Source organism: Brassica rapa, chromosome A01, assembly GCF_000309985.2.
Source record: "Brassica rapa cultivar Chiifu-401-42 chromosome A01, CAAS_Brap_v3.01, whole genome shotgun sequence".
NCBI classification, from domain to species: Eukaryota; Viridiplantae; Streptophyta; class Magnoliopsida; order Brassicales; family Brassicaceae; genus Brassica; species Brassica rapa.
In genome coordinates this window covers 20,656,251-20,680,207 of record NC_024795.2, presented here as the reverse complement: position 1 = coordinate 20,680,207, position 23,957 = coordinate 20,656,251, and the positions used below count along the sequence as shown (strand labels likewise).

General features: G+C 34.8%; 3 protein-coding genes across 5 annotated transcripts; 2 read left to right on the top strand and 1 right to left on the bottom strand.

Annotated features, from left to right (window-relative positions):
* Positions 1 to 18: 18 nt before the first annotated feature.
* Positions 19 to 1,310, bottom strand: LOC103833728 (F-box/kelch-repeat protein At5g51250). The gene has a single exon (XM_009109797.3). It carries the CDS (start codon positions 1,254 to 1,256, stop codon positions 102 to 104), a length of 1,155 nt encoding a protein of 384 aa, XP_009108045.2. The 5' UTR covers positions 1,257 to 1,310; the 3' UTR covers positions 19 to 101.
* A 705-nt stretch (positions 1,311 to 2,015) lies between these two features.
* On the top strand, positions 2,016 to 6,851 carry LOC103833721. 2 transcript variants are annotated; one of them, XR_004448863.1, is made up of 3 exons: positions 2,016 to 2,242; positions 2,332 to 5,494; positions 5,659 to 6,851. XR_004448863.1 is itself a non-coding variant. In XM_009109790.3 (2 exons), exons 1-2 carry the CDS (start codon positions 2,097 to 2,099, stop codon positions 2,579 to 2,581), a joined length of 396 nt encoding a protein of 131 aa, XP_009108038.1. In that variant the 5' UTR covers positions 2,016 to 2,096; the 3' UTR covers positions 2,582 to 6,851. The 2 variants fall into 2 exon arrangements, 1 of the variants encoding a protein (XP_009108038.1); XM_009109790.3 differs by having other exon boundaries at positions 2,332 to 6,851.
* Positions 6,852 to 20,055: 13,204 nt separating this feature from the next.
* Positions 20,056 to 23,557, top strand: LOC103833714 (casein kinase 1-like protein 10). 2 transcript variants are annotated; one of them, XR_004449124.1, is made up of 15 exons: positions 20,056 to 20,328; positions 20,425 to 20,465; positions 20,961 to 21,030; positions 21,106 to 21,254; positions 21,331 to 21,426; positions 21,506 to 21,576; positions 21,650 to 21,711; positions 21,786 to 21,849; positions 21,941 to 22,025; positions 22,104 to 22,230; positions 22,304 to 22,377; positions 22,463 to 22,526; positions 22,631 to 22,725; positions 22,845 to 23,237; positions 23,500 to 23,557. XR_004449124.1 is itself a non-coding variant. In XM_009109786.3 (14 exons), exons 1-14 carry the CDS (start codon positions 20,253 to 20,255, stop codon positions 23,070 to 23,072), a joined length of 1,302 nt encoding a protein of 433 aa, XP_009108034.1. In that variant the 5' UTR covers positions 20,056 to 20,252; the 3' UTR covers positions 23,073 to 23,271. The 2 variants fall into 2 exon arrangements, 1 of the variants encoding a protein (XP_009108034.1); XM_009109786.3 differs by lacking the exon at positions 23,500 to 23,557 and having other exon boundaries at positions 22,845 to 23,271.
* The last annotated feature ends 400 nt before the right edge of the window (positions 23,558 to 23,957 follow it).

Below are 23,957 nucleotides of genomic sequence, written 5' to 3'. Positions count from 1 at the left end.
GAGTATATTGGGAGAGTATACAAAAAGTGAACGAGTACATTTATACATAATACAAAGTCAGCAAATACCAAAATATCACACACATTGCAGATACACATTCATCAAACCATAGCAGAAAGAGCCTTGACGATATAATAACCTATAGGAACTGTAAGCACATGCTCAACCCACTCAACTCCTCCCCAAATTTCCCAAACTCCACGCCTTTCAAGCGCAATCTCAGCACACAAAATCTTCTTCTCGCCACTAGAGAGCATGTTCTTGTCCCACACGACAACCATGTTACCACCATAATCACACAATCTAACAGAAACACCAGGCAAGAACTTAGGCAGTCCGACCAAACCCTCCAAACTTCTCCACACGTTCACCTCACCGTCGTACCACCTCAACGTTCCATCGCAAACAGAGTACAAAACATTCTCAACCTCGCAGTAAGAATCCGAAAACCTAAAAGAACCCATCTTTGCTTCCCCCAGTTCCCACTTACCTACCTGGGAGTTATAACAAACCACACCATCGTCAGTCGCCACGTGCGGCTTCCCGTCGATACAAACGCTCCTCATGTTCAAAGCGCCGCGTCTCGTCAGGCTGCAAGGGATGGAGACCACGTGATCCCATGTTTGCGTTCTTGCGTCCAACACCTTGGACGCGTTCTTCAGCGACCCGCCGTGGATCCCCGCCACGTATATCTTTTCGTCAACGGCGCAAGCGGAGAGCGACATCAGCTCCACAGGCAAGCTCGGAGCTTTGCGCCACGTGTGAAACCGACAGTCGAGAACCGAGACGTTAGAGGAGGATCTGATGTTGTAGATGTCAGAACCGACGGAGACGAGACCGGAAAACACGGCGGGAGGAGAGTGGAGAGATGGGAGTTTACACAAAGCATAGCTAGTTGACTTGTTCTTGCTGACGTCATCATTGGTCTTCTTGTTCTTGCTGACGTCATATTTGTTTTTATCAGGTTTTCGGCAGAGGGTGAACCAGCGAGAGTCAGAGGATGACTCTAGGCAGAGATAGAGACAGCTCTCGGTGCGGAATGAGAGTGATCGGGCTTTGTATAGCTCCGGCGAGGCGAGAAGTGATCGGAAGCTCTTGGAGACGAGGGAGAGAGTCGGGTAGTATAATCTTGAGAGGCGTGCGATGCAGCTTGTTAGCAATTCATCGGGAAGTGATGGAGTTGGGTTCGGTTGCGGTGTCGACGGGAGCTCCTCCTCCAGCTTCTTCTCCTTCTTCTTTTCCGGAGACGACGACATTGATTGATTTAAAGGAGACGAAATCGCTGATTTGGATTATATAACCAAAAATCGTTTGGGTTACTCAGGTTTAGTTTTATTTTGGTTCATTCGGTTTAGTGTTTTTTTTTTTTTAAACATGTGTCCCATTCACGATAAAAACTCGACGTGTGATGTCGGGTGCTTCTTTTCGTTTTGGTTTTAGTGTGATGGGCTTGGAAGTCCAAGTGTCTTTATCTTTACTTTGTTTTTCTAGTTTGGACCTTCGGCTTTGTATCCGTTGTAGATATATGGGTTTTGTACTCGTTGGTTTTAGCCTTTTAATAAAAATTAGATGGAAAAAGAAAACTTAACATAGTTTATTGCTATTTTCAAAATCACGGCATATAGTCCGTATTCAAAGCTACCTTATAACGGAGTTTATTGGTATTATTCGCATATCCTAAAACGGGTTTAAAATATATCACAAAATGATACATATTTCGTTGAATATTAATCATAAGAGAATAACTAATTAGCAATCAGATAAATAAATTTTAAACAGTGTTATCTCTTAACATTACCATTATTTTAACAGCACCGTAAATGGGCATAACATTTTATGGGAAATGCATATAAGGAAGGAGTGAGCTGGCTCAGGATAAGGGCTAACAATACATTTTTCTTTCAGTTCTTATCTTCTTCTCCTTTGTAATAATAATCAAGATTTGATTTGTAATGTCAAAAGAATAAAAAAGATTTGATTAGTTATTTTTCTTTGTATTCTTTCCTTATGTAAAACAAACGAACAAAGTTACACACACGGAAACAGAAACTCAAATATAAAGATCCCACTCTCTCTTCTATGAGAAAATACTGATTATGATGGATAAGTTTGGCAGGTCCTTCTCGTCTTCTTCTCCGATCGGCAAGAATAGTGATGACGAAGGAAGAGAAAATGAAGCTGAATCTCCTTACAAGGGTCCCCTTGATACGATGGAATCTCTCGAAGAAGTTTTACCCATCAGGTTTGATTTTTTATTTTAAATTAAATATTATGTCTGATTCTTGTTGTCTGAATATTGAATTTCTCTAACTTGTGAATACAACAAAACAGGAGAGGGATATCCAAGTTCTACAATGGGAAGTCCAAGTCTTTCGCCAGCTTAAACAATACTGAATCCTTGTCGATGAAAGATTTAGGGAGGCCAGATAACCTTTACAGTCGCCACCGGAGAAATCTTCTCCGTCACCAGCTTTTTAGTCGCGGTGGGATCTCGAAGAAACCGCTCAAGGCCAACTTCACGGTGGTCTCTTCCTGCGGCGATGATTCGTCTTCAGCCTCTTATTTAAAACATCAGCATTGACTGATACCACTGATAAGAGTATCTCGGGGAAATGGTTTTTTGAGAATTAAAAATTTTAAAATAAAAAAGGATGGATTAATAAGAAGATGACACACACTGAGTGATATCTCAGTTTTTTGAAGTCTCTTCGCAAATAAACGATTATAAAGATTTGTCACTCTCTTTTCTCTTAATTTTTTTTTATTTTTAATTCTGAAAACACACTGCCTATGAGTACTCTGGCTGTAGTCTGTACTGCCCTTATTCTTTGCGTAATGAAAAAGTTAAAACTGTCTTTCATAAATCCGTGTGCTAACGGTTTCGATTTTTTACAAGGCATGCTACACAATCTACGTACTATTACTGTTTTGTATGAAAAGTTTATTTTTATTTTTGACATTGAAAACTCTATATTTTATTAAAATATACTGCCAAGAGGGTGGCCTCTAGAGCCATCCAGCTTGGGAGTTGAGAGTTTACATGGAAGAAACAAATACTTCGAGACTGAGCTCTCTTAGCAAGGCGATCGGCTCGGAAGTTCATATTACGAAGAATAAAAGATATGGAGCAAAACGTAAACATAGAACGAATAAGATGAAACTCATCAAATTCAGCCAACAAAGATGGCCAGTTGTTTTCTTCGTCTTCTTCGAGTAGATTAACCAGTTGTAGGCAGTCTGTCTCGAAGGTCATTGAGTTATGGTCCAACTGAATAGAGGATTTCATCATGGCCCACAGCAGAGCTTAGAACTCTACGTGCAGGGGGTTAGGACTTGGTTACTAGCAAATGAACCGGAAGTCGTCATCCCATCCTTGGTCGTCAGGACCATTCCCCGACCGAAACAATTATCGTCTTTGTGCCAGGAGGTGTCAATGGAGCATACAGGGCCAGCGTGTGTGGTCGTGGTGGTGGTGAACGGGGCGGCTCCATCATCGTCGTCATCGTGGGATTCTTCTATTGTTTAAGCTACACGCCAGCTTTCGGCCTCAGATTTAGCGATCTGAATAGTCTCTAGCGGGGAGGGGTCTTTGCTGTTGAAAGCTTTGTCGTTTCGGATTTTCCAAATGTACCATATTACCCACGGGACGTTGTTGATAGTAGTATCCTGCAAACCATAATCTTTAGCTTGCCACAAGACATGATCCAGGTTACTAAGTATCGAGGTGCACGGGAATAAGCCAGAGAATGTGGCATATCAGCCAGATCCCACGCTTGTACAGAAGACGGACATTCAAAGAGCAGGTGGTTACGCGTTTCTTCCTCCGCTCCGCATCTTGGGCAGTTTCGATCATTGCCGCAATGCCGATCCGCGAGTGAGTTGCAGACTGGGACGCAATTGGAGAGCGCCTGCCAAATAAAGTGCTTAATTTTGTTTGAAGTTTTGAGTGTCCAAACTCTAGCCTGCAGAGCCGTGGCGCTTGGTTCCAGAACAGGAGCAGGTTCTGAAGCTTCCATTGTTTCCATGGCCAAAGCATAGCCAGATTTTACAGAATAGACACCGGACTTGGTGTGGCTCCAGCAGTACCTGTTTACACGAGGTGATAGTGTAGATTTAAGGTTCTGGATGAGGGGGATATCCTCAGGGACCACTATCTCCCGTAGGAGGTCCAGCTTCCAAGCTTTTGAGATCGGATCTAGCAAGTCAATAACGCGAAGTGCAGGGTTGAAAGAGGGGCCACAAGGTGTGGCAGGGCGCGCCAGAGTTGTGGGAAGCCAGGGATCAGCCCAAACCAAAATGAAAAGTTTGTTTTATTAAGAAATTATAAATGCACTCAATCTAAAATACTCTAACATTTAGGTTTAAGATTTAGATAAATTGCTTGAGATACTTTAATTGGACTACCACTTTTCAAAACTACACTAAAGAATACTATAATATTTGGATTTAAGATTTACTAACTATAGAGTTTAATACTTAGAGGGTGGTATACATGCGGCATATAGTCAAACTAGGAAGTTTTCCTATTAACTAACTTAATGAATCAATTGGAAATTTATACACAAATTAATACAATATTTAGGTGATTTGATTAGTTATTTTGGTACCGATTAATGAATTAAAGAATAATTAAAACATTAATTTGAAAATAAATTTACAATAATTTTGAAAATATAAATTTTACATATAATTTTTTTTAATTTTTCACTTCTAAGCTAATGTGAAGATTTTATATATTTATAATTATGTTATTAGTTTAAAACTTTCATTAATGGTGACATGTATGTTATTTTATATTTTAAGAATCTTATCAAAAAGGTAAACCTTCATAAATAAAATTTTGACCTGTTATAATAAGAAGTAATACTTTATTATGAATATATGTGCTCTTGAATCTCTGTAGATTCCACACTTACATACTATGACAGCACCTTTAACTTTGCAGAATAGCTCATTAGGAATAATTTGAGCATATGAGTACTCCATATTTTTCACATAAAAATATATTTATCTAACTTATCCAACTCTAGGCGTTGATATTATAGAAGTTCATCTCTGTAAAATATTATTTCTCTTACAAGAATTAAACTACGGAAACTCGATTAAACCGAACCAAAACACAAACCAAACCAAATACAAACTAAACCGTTATAGTTTATTTCAGTTAGAAAATTTTAGAACTGAATTAACCAAACCGAAGAACCCAAACCGAATCGATAAAATAACTTAAGTGCCCACCCTTAATCTCGGGTACCACATTCTTCACTGTGTCATCAGACAAGAACTCATTGGCCTATGTACACACCGTCATACCATCTCAACTTTCCATCACAAACAGAGTACAAAACATTCTCAACCTCGCAGTAAAAATCTGAAAACCAAAAAGAACCCATCTTTGCTTCCGCAACATCCCACTTACCTTCTTGGGAGTTATAACAAACCACACCATCCGCGTCGCGTTAAGGTGCAAGGGATGGGCGCCACGTCATCCCATGTTCGTGTTCTTGCATCTATCACCTTGGACGCGTTCTTCAACTGACTCTCCATGGATCCCCGCTACGTACACGGCGGGAGGAGAGTGGAGAGCTGGGAGTTTCCACAAAGCATAGCTAGTTGACTTCTTCTTGTTCTTGCTGACGTCATATTTGTTTTTATCAGGTTTTCAGCAGAGGATGAACCAGCGAGAGTCAGAGGATGACTCTAGGCAGAGATAGAGACAGGTCTTGGTGCGCGATGAGAGTGATCGGGCTTTGTATAGCTCCGGTGAGGAGAGAAGAGATCGAAAGCTCTTGGAGACGAGGGAGAGAGTCGGATAGTATAATCTTGAGAGGCGTGCGATGCAGCTTGTGAGCAATTCATCGGGAATCACGGAGTTGGGTTTGGTTGCGGTGTCGACGGGAGCTCCTCCTCCAGCTTCTTCCTCTTTTCCGGAGAAGGCGACATTGATGAATTTAAAAGAGACGAAATCGCCGATTTGGATTATATAACCAAAAATTGTTTGGGTTACTCAGGTTTAGTTTTATTTTGGTTCAGTCGGTTTAGTTTTATTTTGGTTCATTGAGTTGAATCCCTTATATACTAAAGCGCAAGTCGCCTAGCGAATAAAATAATGACATGTGGAAACGTTTTTAAAATTTAAATAATAAAAAACGTAAATGCAGAAAAAAAATCAAAACAGTTCGGTTGAATTTTATTTATTTACCTTATATTTTTAAAAAAATCCCTAAAAATTCTCACACTATATCCATGATCTCTCTATCTTTAAAACATTTAACTTTTTTTTTGAAATGAGATTTAACGTAAATTCCTAAATTGTTTGCTATAACTCCATTTATTCTTTCTGAAATTTCTTCTTCTAATAACCAGACATATCAAAACTTAAAAAAAAAACAGGTTCATCAAATACTTTTTATGATCGTAACTACACTTACACTGCAAAATCTACAGTTCTACATAAACACCAAAATAGTTTATTGCCAAGTGGTGTGCCACACCAATATTCTTCGTAAGGCATCTCTTTCAATGAACAGAGAAAAAGAACACAAACATGGATACATCAAAGTTTGATAAGCGGAGCATACATCAAAAGTTGGCGGATGAAGATTAAACTCCAGGTTAGTAAAACTATAAATGCCCAACTCAAGTAAATTTTTAACTTTTTTTCTTAAAACTTAACTATGATCTTTTTTCCTTTTCCGGTTTTCTACATTTTGGCAAAAACTAAATACTACATTGTGACAAAAGTAAACGTAAACAAAATATATCAAAATTGACAAAATCTAAAATTACTAACTAAACACCTAAAACATTTTTTTAGCCAAAAAAAAACACCTTAAAATTTTGAGAGTCACCACAAGAAGAAGAAAAAAAAAGTTGTGGGGAATAACTAAAAGGAAGAGAAAAGAGAAAGATTCATGTCTAGATCAATCCTGATCACGTAGGATTCAAATATATACACTGTGTTTCTATATTTTATTTGTAGATATTTTAAGAATACACTGTATGGCATTAAAATGAAGAAACGTAAAAGAAAATTATAAAAAAAAATTGTAAGAGAAGAAGGTCCAAATTAAGGTTGGTATTATGTATATATATACTTAAAAATAATGAACATGATAACAATTAAAAAGGTTGTTCGTCACAACCTTATTTTGTGTCCCTGAATTTGATTTTTCATATGTAATGGTTTATTGTTTGATAAACAGATTAATATATGATGTTTATCTTGTGTCCACATTGGAGTATTGTAAGATATATAAACAACAACAATAAATATAATCCTCAAAATACATATTTTTACTCCAAATTATATAACCTTCAAAATAATATTTACTTCCACTCTAAATTGTGTATAACTCAAAAATATTTTTCATTGTTTATTACTACCTCCGTTTCCGAAAGTAAGATTTTCTAGATTTTATTTTTGTTCCACAAAAATAGATTTTCTATATTTTAAGGTACTTTTGTATATTTTTGAGAAACATTAATTATGAATAATTGAATTGATTAAATTTTATTGGTCGATAGTTATTGGAAAGTATATAAAAAAATAAATAGTAAATTAAACTTTAAATATTTATTACATTCTTAATAAACCTGAAAACTCTAGAAAATCTTATTTTCGGGAATAGAGGAAGTATAAGACGGTGCCCGTGCATAGCACGGGAGAAAACACTAGTATAGAATAAGATAAGAAAAAGACATATTCCAAACTGGACTTAGACATCCACAATGGTGAGATCCATTGTGGAGTCCTTAGGATTAGATTAATATTTTTTTTTGAATAGTTAAAGACTCTTGTGAAAAATGTGTGTACAATAGTGATCCCAAATATGAAAAATAATTTTTTTTTTGTAGTGAAATATAATTTTTATATATTGGATGATTAAATAGAATAACTTAACATAAAATACAAGAAATAAACATAAAAAGCAATAATTAAACATAAAAATACAACAATTAAAGATAAAAACAATAATTTTACATAAAGAGAGAAAAATTCCTAAATAAAAATATGATTAAATATAAAGATTACACATAAGAGTTTATAAGATGATTAAATATTAAAATACAACATGATTATGAATCACCACCTAATGAAGACTCACCACTCTTTCTGCTCAAGTATTTGCTTAGTATTTCAAAGCACTCTTTTCTTTCCGGACATACACACATCAATGGAGTAGTTTTCCCATCTACAACCACATTGAACACAAATAAGTCCCCTATCTCGCATCTGTTATCGAGACAGAACTTTCTCCAGCCTCTTGTGATGTAATACTTACCGCTTGATTCACTATATCGCAAACTCACATTCCCTGAATTTCCCTCTTTGTTCACCAGTATCGTCTCTTGGCATTGTTTGTGCAAAGGAGTAGAACTCGTAGCTCCCACAGGAAGATACTGCAAACAAATAACGTAAAGACACATAATAGATTAAACCATTTATTTTACTAACTAAATTGACTCACAAGTTTGTCTTCTTCTAGATTTGAAGCAGTGACCTCAGCCAAAAAATAGTAGTCAAATGAGAAAGAAGAAATTTCCCCGGTTCGTCCTGAAATATAAAAGAAACAATTTTCCACAAAAACATCTCACAAAATTAATCCTTAAGAATATTATAGTATTTTTTTTATAAATTGAAATTTAAATTTTATTAATTGCATGATAAAAAAGATACAATGATAAATAAAAATAAATCAAGAAACACTAATTATTAATCTTCATCCCCAAATTTATTCCAAATATTTTCGATTAAATCATTCTTCAACCGTTCATGAATATGCTCATCCCGAAGATCATTCCGATTGGGAAACATATTATTCAGATTTGTAGGCCTGTTGGTTTCCACCTGTGAACTTCTGGTGACGTCTCCTTCTTCAAATTCAGATATATCGTACCGCATGTATCCATCTCGTTCATTTTCAACTATCATATTGTGTAGTATGATACATGCTCTCATAATTTTCCCTATCTTTTCTTTGGTCAATGTACGAACCGGGTTTTTGACAATCGCAAATCGAGCTTGCAATACTCCAAAAGCCTGCTCCACATCTTTTCGGGCTGGTTCTTCAGCTTTAGCAAATAACTCTTGTTTTGGAGATTGAGGAAGTTTGATAGATTAGATAAATGTTGACCAATTTGGATATATATCGTCCGTTAGATAGTATGCCAACTTATACCTGTGTCCGTTGACCATGTACCTTATCCTGGGAGCTCGACCTTCTAAAATGTCATCAAACACAGGAGAACGATTAAGGACATTGATATCATTTAAGGTACCTGGAGGACCAAAAAAAGCCCATATCCAAAGATCTAGTGAAGCAACAGCCTCTAAGACAATTGTCGGTTTTCCTGATCCTCGTGCGTATTGTCTTTTCCAAGCGGTCGGGCAATTTTTCCACTCCCAGTGCATACAATCAATGCTCCCGACCATCCCAGGAAACCCTCGTTTTTCTCCAATATCGAGTAGTCGTTGAAGATCCTCCGGTGTGGGTCGTCGTAGATAGTCACCTCCGAATAACTGTAATATTCCGTCAGTGAAATTATGTAAACAGGAAAGTGCACTGGTCTCACCAAGTCAGAGATATTCGTCAACTGTGTCAGCCGCAGAACCATAAGCAAGCATACGAATTGCTGCCGTACATTTTTGTAGTGCCGAAAGACCTAACCTCCCGGTTGCATCTCTTCTTTGCTGAAAGAATGGAAAGTTCTCTGATAGCCCATAGACAATACGCAAGAATAAGTCCTTATTCATGCGGAAGCGGCGTCTGAATATTTGTGACGAGAATGTCGCATCTTCGCTGAAGTAGTCATTCCATAAGCGGTCTTGTCCTCCTTCACGGTTTCGTTCAATATAAGCACGGCTCCTTTGGTTACTGGTTTGGGCCTCGACTATGTTGGTGAATGTATCTTCGAAGATTTCTTCGAAAACTTCGTCAAATCTTTCTTCGAAAACTTCGTCGGATGAAGATGACGACATTTAAAGGTATCCTGCTTCCAAAAATAATAAATTTTTTTTTCTATATTTTTTTTTATCTATAACTTTTTTATACCATCAAGACTACCAACTTTGTTCAAATAGGATTTTTATGAGAAACAAAAATGTATATATAAGTGCAAATTGGATTTTTATGAGAAGCAAACTCTTATAATAATCAAAAGCAGCAACAAGACTACAACTTTGGAGAAGTTACCTAAAGAGAAGCAAACTTCTTCGATTACACTTCGAGATTGTAGCAACAAGAATACAGCCTTGGATTACAACAAAAGGAGACAAGTTTGATAGAGACGAAACACAGCAAAAGAGATATCTAATTCCGCAAGAAAAGACTGATACTTATACACCCTCAATGCACCACCCGTGACTCTGGTCACTTGAGGAAAACAACAAAAAAATTCGCAACTCCAAATACACCCGTGACTTGGTTCACATGTCCTACTGCTGAACCTGAAACAAGACAAAGACAAGAGTTAGTAAAGAATAAAAGCAATGCGCCATGTAACAAATACTTCGAACAACTAACTACTCAATGCACCAGACAACATGTAACATTTATACCTTAATAGCCTCATAACATCTCAGACATGAGTTTCAATTTTAGAGATTCTTCCATCTCAGATAGTGGATCTTTTTTGGCAAGTAAACGTTCAAGCATTTTTTGTTTAGAGAGTTTTCCTTTCATTTCCCTGATGGCCTCTAACTGTGACATCTCTTCTTCTTTGCCACTCTTCTTTCTCTTACCAGCAGCTTTAGCAGCTTTCACACCAACTGGTCTTGCTTCATGTTCGGGTACTTCATCTTCTGTATCAAGGTCAACCACTTGTTTGCGCTTCTCCTTCCCACCGTCTTTAACCATATATGTCATGCACCATTTCTGGTCATGCATCAGCTCCCTCCACGCATGTTCGAGGCCGAACTTGTGCTCGTAAATGTTGAAGAATGAGTCGAGTGCAGCTTTCATCACATCATCATCATTCTGACCACTTCTCTGCCCCCTCAACGCCGCATCATAGCATCCTACGAACTTACAGACTTGCTCGTTAATCCTAGTCCACCTCTGCTTGGCTGGACGAAGCTCTCTAGGTACTGTCCCAACCAGTTGAAGGCTTGCGTTGTAGTAGTCAACAATTCTCTTCCAGAAACGTTCAGCTTTCTGGTCACAGCTGACTACAGGGTCTTTGCTGGTGTTAAGCCACGCACCAATGAGGATTTTATCCTCAATCAGAGACCATTTCCTCCGCTCTTTGCTAGCAGACTCGACACTAGGCTGGACAGGAGACTCGACACTAGGCTGGACAGAAGACTCGACACTAGGCTGGACAGGGTGGAAACCATACTCATCAGGACCTTGGCTAACGAACCAAGCAGGTTCGGGTGACTCAAGGTCAACTGAAGATTGACTATACATTAGATTAACAAACCCAGTTCTGTTATTCATATTTAGATGATGGTCTGTGTTACTCTATTAGCAACACAGACACTTAAGTAAGCGATAGAAAGTAAACTAGCATTTAGGTTCGGAGTAGTTAGGCAGATAGAAAGCAAACAAGCATTTACCACCACTCAAATCAGACTAATAAGTTCTCTACTAGCTACACTTAAAGCTAACAAGTACGATTCTATCAAATCTAAGGAGTTAGGAAGCAATACTAGCATTTATAACCATTAAATCATGACCAGTATAGTTAATTTTTATTACTGAAACTAAAAAGAGTGAAAGTATTGTACCTGTGAAGCCCATCTCGAGTTCAGACACTGTTTTTTAAATCCTCCGAAGCTCTTCCTTGAAAGACATAAGATAAAACAGTTAAAATTTTTAATTTGGTCTCAAATATATTATCTAAATAAGGAATGAAACTTACCAGCCCATTACGATGACCAGTATTACCAAGACCAGTAGACAAACTCCCTTTGCAAACCCATATTTAACCATTGATTTCTTCTTGGTTAATGCACCCGTGATCTTCTCTAGCTTAGCCACCTTCTGGTCACTCTCAAAGAATTGATCTTTGAGCATCCTAAGTTGTGTCTGCATTTCACCAAGCTCTTCTTGAATCGCCACATCCCACCATTTCCAGATGTGGCAGTCTCCATCGTCAACGTTGTCGCAGGAGAAGTACCTCCTTCCTGGATCTTTAGGAGTGTACGACGTTGCAACAACAGGCTCATTACCGCAATAGCATGTCCTCGGGATTCCTTCATCAGCCTCAGGTTCCGGTGTGTAGCTACTCTCACCTTCATCCGCGTAGAGATCAGCTTCTGCTTGAAGTAAAGAGGTCATGTCAAACTCGTCTGATGAAGAAGGCTGAGTGTAGCTATAGTCTTGTCCCATGGTTCGTTGGCCTGCAAAAAAATACAGAAACATTGTTAGCGAAGAAGAAAACAAAACATTAAGAACACAAAGCAACAAAACAGACTAAAGATTAAGAACACATTAAGTAATGAGTTTAAGTACACATTAACTTAGATTGATAAGCAACTAAACAGTTTACTAGCTACACATAAAGCTAACAGAGGGATCGAGTACTGAGTTTTCGAGCTAAACAGAAAACAAGATAAGCAACAGCAAACCATAAAGATACGTTTTGTATAAGGCAAACACATACAAAACCCGAGTATAAGAAAACAAATCGATGTCGAATCTTCGCTGAAAACAATTGGTGTTTTGAAACCGTAATAACAAACTAGAAGATCGTTTGAATCCGAAAACGAATTGAAACCCTAACTACATTGATTGAAACCAAAAACGAAAACGAATTGAAGCAAACTTCGAGTAATGAGTTTTCGAGCAAACTAAATCGATTGAAACCGAATATGAATTGAAACCCTAACTACAAACCAAAAGATCCCCAATTCAAAACGATTTGAAAACGAATTGAAAACCAAAAACTGTTTGAAACCCTAAATCGAAGAAATCCCCAAATCGATAAAAAACAGAAAACGAACAACAAGGAAGCTAACCTATCCTTAAATCTACCACAGAAGAAGGCTATTTACCTTTGAAGATCACGGAAGAAGACGATCGACGACGGAGACAAATCGCCTTTTCGTCTCGAGCTCTGTTTTTTTTTTTTCGCCTTCGGTCGTGAAAGAATTTTTTTTCACAACACCGAACACAATAGCTCACCGAGCCAACCATCAAACGCCACGTGCACAAGAACTTGATCCTTCTAGCCCTTATTTACGGACTGATCAGTCATAATCTTAGCCCAGTTATCAATATTATATTCCATTTGGGCTACGGACTCGTCTTGGACCGCCGTTGCGGATGGTCTTATCATGCTTCTTACCTTCTTATGTCGCGTTTTATTTCATACATTATATTTCAAAAATGTGTACTGAACCCACGGGTAGCGTTTGGTGTACTTTAGCGTTCATAAAAATCTTGAGCTAGCAGATGCAGCTAGCGGAGAAGATATTGACGGTTGATTCTCGTGTCAACGTAAACTAAGAACATAAATATATGAAGGGACTGTTATGTTGCCAGTTTATTTCGAAGATCGATTATCGTTAAGGATAAATAACATATTCCACCCTTTTAACGATGGAAGTTGTTCTTGTGGAGACTATCGTAAACTTGTAGTGAGAATGTAAAAAAGTTTCTTACTCTTATGTATGTTCAAAGTAGGTAAAGAAGATGTTTTTTACTACACTGATTGATCTGTGAAAACAATACGAAGCAACTTATATTCGTATTAGTTGTTCTTTTAAAGTTTAAATTTTATTTTACTTTAAACGTCGTTTTATGTTTCAGTGCATTTATTTGCTAGATTTTCAAATTTACATTTATTCTTCTAACTCATTAGTTAAGATAATAATTAATTAGAGGTAAAATAATAAATTTAATGGTTTTCTTAATCTGTGTGAAAAAACTTAGAATTACATATAAATTGTAACAGATGGAGTATATGTTTTTTTTATTTTATATAATAGTATATGATTATTATGTGGATATAAACTAGACATCGTTTCAAAAGCAAAGCTGATTTTTGCATGATTTTTTATTATTTGACAAACAATTAATGGAAATAAATGGAATGTTTTGGACATAAATGTATGATATGTTGTGTAAACGGTAACAACAGACAGAAGCTGACCTTACATCTATCTTATTAAAACTCAAGTACAAAATTGAAGTGTTTGGAGACTTGAATAGGACTTTTAAAAATTTGGAGTGTTTGGAAACATGGATTGCAGTCTTTTAAAAAAAAATATTTTTGTTTGAAAACAAGGATAGTAGTATTAAGAAAAAAATTAAAGGGCTTATGTTTTTTTAAAAAATTGAAAGTTATCTAGGCCACTTTTAAAATATACCAAAATGGGTCAATCTAATTCCCTAAAAAATTTTTTTCTAAACTAACCATAAAACGAAATTTAAACTTTATATACATATTTCAAATCAAAATAATAATTCAAATTTGATTTATATCAAAAATTGATTCAAAAATATACATATATTCAAAAATGGATTTTTACTAAACTATTTTTCAATAACCATTATAAAAAAATATTGTCAATATATATAAGAAAAATATAATACAAAGCCCAATTTGAAATACCAACTCAAATTATGGTTTTCATATTTCATATTAAGTTTTAAAAATATAATATATGTAATTATTTATATGATGGTATGTATAAAATACTATTAATTATATGATTACTTATATGATGGTACATATAAAATACGATTAATTATATGATGATAAAATACGATATATAATAATGACTAGGGATGGGCTTTTGGATACCCATACGGGTTTAGTTCTGATCGGTTTGTATTTTGGGTTTTCGGGGTCAAAGATTTCAGCCTTATTAGAATGTTTCTAAATTTTGGTTTGAGTTCGATTTGGATCTTTGCGGGTTTGGTTTGGGTTTGGATAACTAATTTAAATTATTTTTAAAGTCTTAAATCATTATATATTTTAAATTTCTCAAAATGTATAAATAAAATAATATATTACGTATAAATTTGAATAACATATGTCATAATACTTAAGCTTAACATATCAATTGGCTTGATTTAAAATTTTGGATACGAAATCAATAATTATTTTAAGTATTTTTGGTGATTTGAGTATACTTTAACTATTTCAGATATTTACTTTTGACTATCTATATATATTTTCAAGTATTTAAACCAATTTAAAAGTATCATTTTTGATGTTTTATATACGTTAAATCTAAAAATAATTAATATATATAAGTATATAAATCTATTTTTAGATAAATTCGGATACCCAAATACTTCGGTTCGGATCAGATTCGGTTCTCTAAATAACAAAATTTTGAATAATTAGAATATTTAATCAATTTATGTTTGGGTTTGGTACTATATCTTTGGATCGGTATCGGTTATGTTCCTCGGATTCATTTTTCCAAATCCTAATAATTACATGAAAAACAAATATCAACATATTTTTCAAAATATACATCCGCGCGCCTGCGCGGGTCAAAATCTAGTCTATCTTATTAAAACTCAAGTACAAAATTGGAGTGTTTGGAGACTTGAATAGGACTTTTAAAAATTTGGACTGTTTGGAAACATGGATTGCAGTCTTTTAAAAAAAAATATTTTTGTTTGAAAACAAGGATAGTAGTATTAAGAAAAAAAGTAATGGGCTTATGTTTTTTTTAAAAATTGAAAGTTATCTAGGCCACTTTTAAAATATACCAAAATGGGTCAATCTAATTCCCTAAAATTTTTTTCTCTAAACTAACCATAAAACAAAATTTAAACTTTATATACATATTTCAAATCAAAATAATAATTCAAATTTGATTTATATCAAAAATTGATTCAAAAATATACATATATTCAAAAATGGATTTTTACTAAACTATTTTTCAATAACCATTATAAAAAAATATTGTCAATATATATAAGAAAAATATAATACAAAGCCCAATTTGAAATACCAACTCAAATTATGGTTTTCATATTTCATATTACGTTTTAAAAATATAATATATGTAATTATTTATATGATGGTATGTATAAAATACTATTAATTATATGATTACTTATATGATGGTACATATAAAATACAATTAATTATATGATGATAAAATACGATATATAATAATGACTAGGGATGGGCTTTTGGATACCCATACGGGTTTAGTTCTGATCGGTTTGTATTTTGGGTTTTCGGGGTCAAAGATTTCAGCCTTATTAGAATGTTTCTAAATTTTGGTTTGAGTTCGATTTGGATCTTTGCGGGTTTGGTTTGAGTTTGGATAACTAATTTAAATTATTTTTAAAGTCTTAAATCATTATATATTTTAAATTTCTCAAAATGTATAAATAAAATAATATATTACGTATAAATTTGAATAACATATGTCATAATACTTAAACTTAACATATCAATTGGCTTGATTTAAAATTTTGGATACGAAATCAATAATTATTTTAAGTATTTTTGGTGATTTGAGTATACTTTAACTATTTCAGATATTTACTTTTGACTATCTATATATATTTTCAAGTATTTAAACCAATTTAAAAGTATCATTTTTGATGTTTTATATACGTTAAATCTAAAAATAATTAATATATATAAGTATATAAATCTATTTTTAGATAAATTCGGATACCTAAATACTTCGGTTCGGATCAGATTTGGTTCTCTAAATAACAAAATTTTGAATAATTAGAATATTTAATCAATTTATGTTTGGGTTTGGTACTATATCTTTGGATCGGTATCGGTTATGTTCTTCGGATTCATTTTTCCAAATCCTAATAATTACATGAAAAACAAATATCAACATATTTTTCAAAATATACACCCGCGCGCCTGCGCGGATCAAAATCTAGTTCACATTATTTATCATTGCCCCCGTACTCTATCGCCCATAGGATCCTTCTTTGGCACTGCAAACATTCGTAAAGTCGACACTATTATAATATTGTTCATCAATATAATGTATTTCTAAAAAGCAGAGGGTGGTACGATTAGTCTAGTGACATAATGCAGTAACAAATGCTTACGATACCTTAATAATGGTCAAGATAGCGGTTTAGTTATAATTTTGTTGAGCCATAAATAGTAAATTTTTTTTTTTGTAACTTATAAATAGTAAATTTTACTAAGCTGTAAAAGTGTTTTCTGAGAAAGAAAAGAGTTATCACTATACAAACGGTTCAGTGATTTCTAGTCGTTCTCCAAAAAAATATTATGATTGTCAAATTTTTGTTTTATACCACCAACTCTTTACTAACTCGTTTAGTCTTTTAATTTCGCATGGTGCCATCATTAATTGTATCAATTTTATCACTTACACAAGTATGATGTTTGTGTATTTTGTGCCTTTGTGTTTGGACTACTTTAACTCTACGATTTCTCAATCAGCTGCAGATAGAAATTAGCCTTTTCATTTTGTGTATACAATTAGTAGTGAGAAATCCAGGTCTCTTTTAAAAACAAGTTAGTGTTTCGAGAGAGACGGTAAAACCAAGCTACTTCGCTTCTAATTTTCTTGTCTTTTCCATTTTGGTTTTATTTTTATTAATATTATTACTTTGCTTTGCTTTCCATGATCGTTAAATCTGGCAAATTTCTAAAGAAAGCAAAAACAGTTAACTCTTTACTAATTTTGTCAGGCATGTTGATTACTGAGTTTGAAAGTTACTTCTAGTCTTGGGCGTTTGGGGGCTCTGTCGGATTCAGATTTTTAGATTTTCAATATTATTCTCATAAGTCTAATTTGGATTTTACTAATTATGAGGCCTACTTACTTCTACAAAAGTATTGCAATAGTCTTTTGCAGAGTAGAGTTAGATATCTAGTTTTTTTTTGTCGGACATCTATATATATATATAGCTCCGAACATATTTGATATATCGTTAGTTTTTTTACTTTGTTCTTGCACCTATATAGGTAAGGATTAGCTGCTACCTTATAAAAATATTGAAAGAAACGGTTTAAAACAAATACTTAAAAAGTCTTACAATAATTTAAAACGATGATTTCAATCTTGTAAGAACAATAAAAGATCTTTCATGCACAAACAGAAATGGTCCAACATGTTTGGAATACGATGTGGTTTTAATTCACAGATACAATGATGTTTAAGTTAGAATAAAAGACCATTGTACAGACCAATATGTTTTGTAAGACAAACAACCCAAGTGAGACTCAAAATAAAATAGAAGAGCTCTTTCTCAAAGAGTAATGATCGTTTCTAAGAAATGAAGTATACCTATAGATTTTTATTTATTTTGCCAGGACCGGTCTTGGGCAAAGCCTGATAAAACATTTACCTTAGACTCCAAACTTTTTGAAATTTTTTATATGTAAATAGACCCCAAACTTAAAAAAAAAAAATTTGAGCCCTCAAATTTTTTTAAATCTTTACTAAATGGTCTAAAGCTCTCAAATTCTCAGAGCCGGCCCTGTATTTTGCTTCTAAATTTTCTTTAAAATTTAAATGAATACATATCTACACGTATAGGTTAATGAACTCAGCATTCAAAGTCTACCCCAAAATTAAGTTTATATCCATTATTTAAATTTGAAAATAAAAATGTTATTATGATGGAAATTGCCTTCCATCCAGTGGTTTATGAACCAAATGAAAATACGTGATAATGTTAGTCATGTATACGTGAACAAAAAAAAAAGATATAGCATTACTATTAGAGTGAGACATTGGGAGTTCCATCTAATCGGAAAGCACCACTATCACATTGTGAAAAAGTTGTGATGAAGATTAGGAATGTCAAACAGGTTGATCCGTCCCGTCCCGTCCCGTACCGCAGCGGATTCGTCTTCGAACGGGTCACGACGGGTCAGGCCTGCGCGGGCTGTGGTCCTCAAAATGGCTGACCAAACCCGTACCGTAAAACATGTAAGCCTTTGCGAATTGGCTCGCGGAACATAGAATTACAAACTGACATATGGCTCCTGAACGCTTCAAGATATGATTCAAGATGCTTTATTAGTTTCATGACGCATCAGTAAGTGAGTTTAGTCGAAGATTGAACTAGTTGAAAATTTTAGTTGGATCAAAACACTAGTTTATTTACTTTTGTTAAGACTCCAAACATTTTAAAATAAACAATACTTTAGTTGCTGAATCCAAATACCATAACTCATATGTTCATAACAAATGCTTTAGTTTTCTGAATCCAAAATTAAATAAAGCCAACACCAAATCAAAGATGTTAATTCCAAAAATAAATAAAATAAAAAAAACCAATCACACTTCTTGTTCTTGAAAATTTATTTTCTTCACCATCAACTTCATCTTCTGCAAATAAGAATAATAGAAGTCAATTAAAGATATATTGAAATCTAAAACTCCAAAATGTATGATAGTGTGAACAAATATATATTGGCAAAACTACGAAGAATCCACGGCGGGAATTAGATCTTCTTTTTCGGTGGAAAGTGAGTTTTCAAACTTCTTATGATAACTTGAAGAAGCTCCACCGGTGAAGATCGAACTCTCTCTCTCTCTCTCTCTCTCTCTCTCTCTCTCTCTCTATCTCTCTCTCTCTCTCTCCTCTCTCTCTCTCTCTCAAAGCAGAAATAGGGACTTAGGGTTGCAGGTCTTCAAAATCCCGCAGGTTAAGCTCATCCCGCTTTCGATCCGTTCCGCTTTCGACCCATTCCGCTTTCGACCCGTCCTGCTTTGAACCCATCCCGCGAAGCCTGCAATTTTGCGGGCTTACCAAATGAAGGTCCAATCCTACCCTGTACTAAGTTTTTACGGGCCAAAGTCTGCGGTCTAGATCTTTGATTGCTATCTCTAGTGAAGATGGCATTATAACAATTTTTAATAGACAATAATACGGATCCAACTCTTTACCACTTGTTGTAGTAAAAACGCAGCACGACCTATAGTTAACAACTTAAACAACAAAGGTACATACATCATATCATAAATCTAAGTAGAATTTGTTAAATTTAAGAATTTATATCATATCATAAATCTATTTCTGAAACTTGAATTTTGGTATTCGTCATTAGTGTGCCAAAAACTTATTAATTAATTAAAAGAAGGCTCGTTTATTTTGCCTTTCCCGTGACGAAAACATTTATTTTATTAAACATAAAGGAAACAAGATAATATAAATCTGTGAAAGCCGTCTTCTCTCGTCTTTCTTGCTCCTCCTCGTCGGTCATCGGTCTCCCACTTTTCTTTTTATTTTTATCTTTTATTTGTCTTCAAACAATCTCCTGAGAAAATCGGTATTCTTTGGATCCCACTCCACTCGGCTTAATCGGAAAAGAGAAGAATGGAGCATGTCATCGGCGGCAAATTCAAGTTGAGTAGGAAGATCGGTAGTGGTTCCTTCGGTGAAATTTATATAGGTATATGATTTACTGATTCCTTCACAATAATAATTAACCCTTTTCTTTTTTTCTTTAAATAGTAAACTGACATTAATTTTTGATTTTGTTGTCAAGGGAGTAATGTCCAAACGGGAGAAGAAGTTGCTGTTAAGCTGGTATGTAATGAAAACCAACTTGTCTCAAATCCTCATTTTTTCTTGTTTTATTTTACATCTTTTTGGGGTAGTTTTAGTTTTAATACATGTAGTAGTGTGGATGGCCTTATATATGTACCTGGAGATGCTCTGAGTAAAATAATTGTTCAATTTTCATACTGAATCTTTGAAATCTAGTCTCTGCATTTGTAAAATGAATATATAAAGGTGTTTAGTTTTGTAAATTTTGCAAGATGAATATAATAAAGGTGAAGAAGAAAATAAACAATCACTAGTAGTAGTAGTAGTAGGTTTGATACCGAATCACTTGGATCTTTGTATTTGTATATATATTCTCAAGTTTTATTTAGACTAGTTTTTATTGGATATCAAAAACTCCAGAGTAACGGTTCATTGTTTCTCTCTTTCAGAATCTTATTTGATTCTTTTTTCTTTTCATCCTCTGTTCTTGTAAATAAGCCACATTTCTTACTATTTTTTTTAACATGTTGCTAGGAACCGGTGAAAACAAAGCATCCTCAACTACACTATGAATCAAAAGTATACATGCTTCTTCAAGGAGGGAGTGAGTTTCTCATTATTCTCAGCCTCATTTCTCTGTTTCATATGGTCTCTGAATTGTCTTTTTTGGACAACACAGGTGGTATTCCTCATCTCAAATGGTACGGTGTGGAGGGTGAATACAACTGCATGGCAATTGACCTTCTTGGTCCCAGCTTAGAGGACTTGTTCAACTACTGCACTCGCTCTTTTTCCTTGAAAACTGTTCTTATGCTTGCTGATCAGTTAGTAAGTTTCTCCCCCTCTTTTATTTCCTGAATAATCTATTTAAAATCATTATTTACGAAACACCTTTATATTGCAGATAAACAGAGTTGAATACATGCACATTAGAGGATTTCTTCACCGTGACATTAAACCAGACAACTTTTTGATGGGTCTCGGTCGCAAAGCAAACCAGGTAGACTTTTCTAGTTTCAGGCTTTATTGATGAATGTATATTCATAAAAGCAATATTAACAGATTAGATTCAATATCAGGTGTATATCATCGATTATGGGCTTGCTAAAAAGTATAGAGATCTTCAGACACATAAGCATATACCATACAGGTGTGGGATCTAACAATATTTCCTTTCTTCCTTCATTGGGTTTCTTCATAAGAATTGATTGGAAATTTCACAGGGAGAATAAGAATCTAACAGGAACTGCTCGATATGCAAGTGTCAATACACACCTTGGGATTGGTGAGAACTGTTTCTATGTCACACATTTCATTTCAATCATTATATGTGAGAGATAACTTTTTCGTTTAATGCAGAGCAAAGTAGAAGAGATGACCTTGAGTCGCTTGGTTACGTGCTCATGTATTTTCTACGAGGAAGGTAAGGAAATGAGGATAACTATCTTACTTTGTTTATTTATAGTGACATTTTTGAGAAACATGAAAATCTCTTTAAACTTGTCTTGCCTCAGTCTACCATGGCAAGGTCTGAAAGCTGGTACCAAGAAACAGAAGTATGACAAGATTAGTGAAAGGAAGATGCTTACTCCTGTTGAGGTACCTCATTTATCTATAATACTGTAACATTTAGCTTTGTGTGACTTTTCACTAAACATCATTTCATTTATTCCACAGCTTCTTTGCAAGTCATTTCCCTCGGAGTTCACATCCTATTTCCATTACTGCCGATCATTGAGGTTTGAGGACAAACCAGATTATTCATATTTGAAAAGACTCTTCAGGGACCTTTTCATTCGGGAAGGTTAGAAACCTCTTCTGCTTTTCGTTCTCTTCCCCCTCTTCTCTACAATGTTACCTAATGTTAATGCATGCAGGTTATCAGTTCGACTATGTGTTTGATTGGACAATCTTGAAATATCCTCAGATGGGCTCTAGTTCGAGATCAAAGGTTAGTGTTTTCCGGGTTAACGTGTGAAGTACTAACTCTTAGAAACGGTAAAAATTCTCTGAGATCTCATGTTTGTGTTAACCAGCCAAATCCAAAAGCAGCTCTAGACACTCCAGGACCATCCGCAGAAAAAGGTGAAATGCCTTCAGGTATAATAAGTACAATTTGATTCCATGTCCTGCACATTGTTTTATGCTCAGATAGTTAAAGAGTTAGCTCAGTAGTTGTTTTTTTTTTATTTTTTTTGGTGCAGAGGGGAAGGATCTGCGAGAAAGATTCTCAGGTGCGGTTGAAGCGTTTGCCAGACGAAACGTATGGAGTCCTGGGATTCGCTCTTCCAAAGAAGTGGTACTCTTTTCTCTCTCTTTTTTCAAGTGTGTTAGTATGAAATTTCGTTTATTTGATATTTGTTCATATTCAAAAGTGATTGAGAGTTCGTGTTGTGATGTTTGGTTACAAATATGCAGCTCGTGTCTGAGAAAACAAGAAATGAGAGTGCAAGGGCGGTGATGTCAAGCAGCCGACCTGGATCATCAGGTGAGCTGAGCGAGAACCGCTCAAGTAAACTGTTTTCAAGCGGTACCCAAAAGATTCAACCGGGCCAAGAATCTAAGCCAACCGCAAGGCTTGGGCGTAATGATGACGCCCTGAGAAGCTTTGATTTGCTTACTATCGGTTCCGGAAAGAGGAAATGAGTGGAGTTTGGAAGATATGTGTACCCCTCCTGAATATGGGAAGAAGATGAGAGAAAAGAATCTCTCTCCCTCTTTATGTATTTATATAATATATGTTCGTAGAACATCTATAAAGTTGTGTATATGTAACTTGTAAGTTGTATGTAACAAGTATTTTATTTTAATGTACTCCCTCCGTTTTTTATTATAAGTCGTTTTAGAGAAATTTTTTTGTGCCAAATTATATGTCGTTTTCGGTTTTCAATGTAAAATTTATTAATAATTAATGTTGTATGACCAATGATAATATATCTTATATTTTTCTATTGGTTGAATTGTGGTTAGGTAAATAATTAATTATGTTTTTGTTTAGAAAATATAAGAAATTAATGATTTTCTTAATCTACGTGCATAGCTGTAAAACGACTTATATTAAAAAACGGAGGGAGTATTAAATAATGTCATTTGGTCAAATACTCGGAGCCTATTAATACTTTGTTAACTTCTCCCGAGGTGTATGAGCTGAAAGGCATGAGAATGTTTGGTCTGAAGCTAACATTCAAGTGATCTGCGGAGAAGAAAGTAATTCAATCTTGTTTTTAGAGCTCTGATGGGAACACTTTGGTTTGGAGAAATCAAGAAACAAGCCTCTTTGCTTTTAGTGACAAGTACAATGTTGCTAGACTTGTCCTCACCGTTGTTACAGAAGCTGAGCTGTGAGTAAGGCCTATTCGTTTGTTTTGTTAATGTTCTGTTAATTCACGTGGAATATCTCGAGGGAGATGAAAGTTTATGTATGTTTTGTATTAAAATAACAATAGACATCATCCAAAATGGTTAATCTAAATTAATTATAAAATCTTAATCTAAAATAAAATTGGTGCATCTGAAAGATAAAATTGTCCA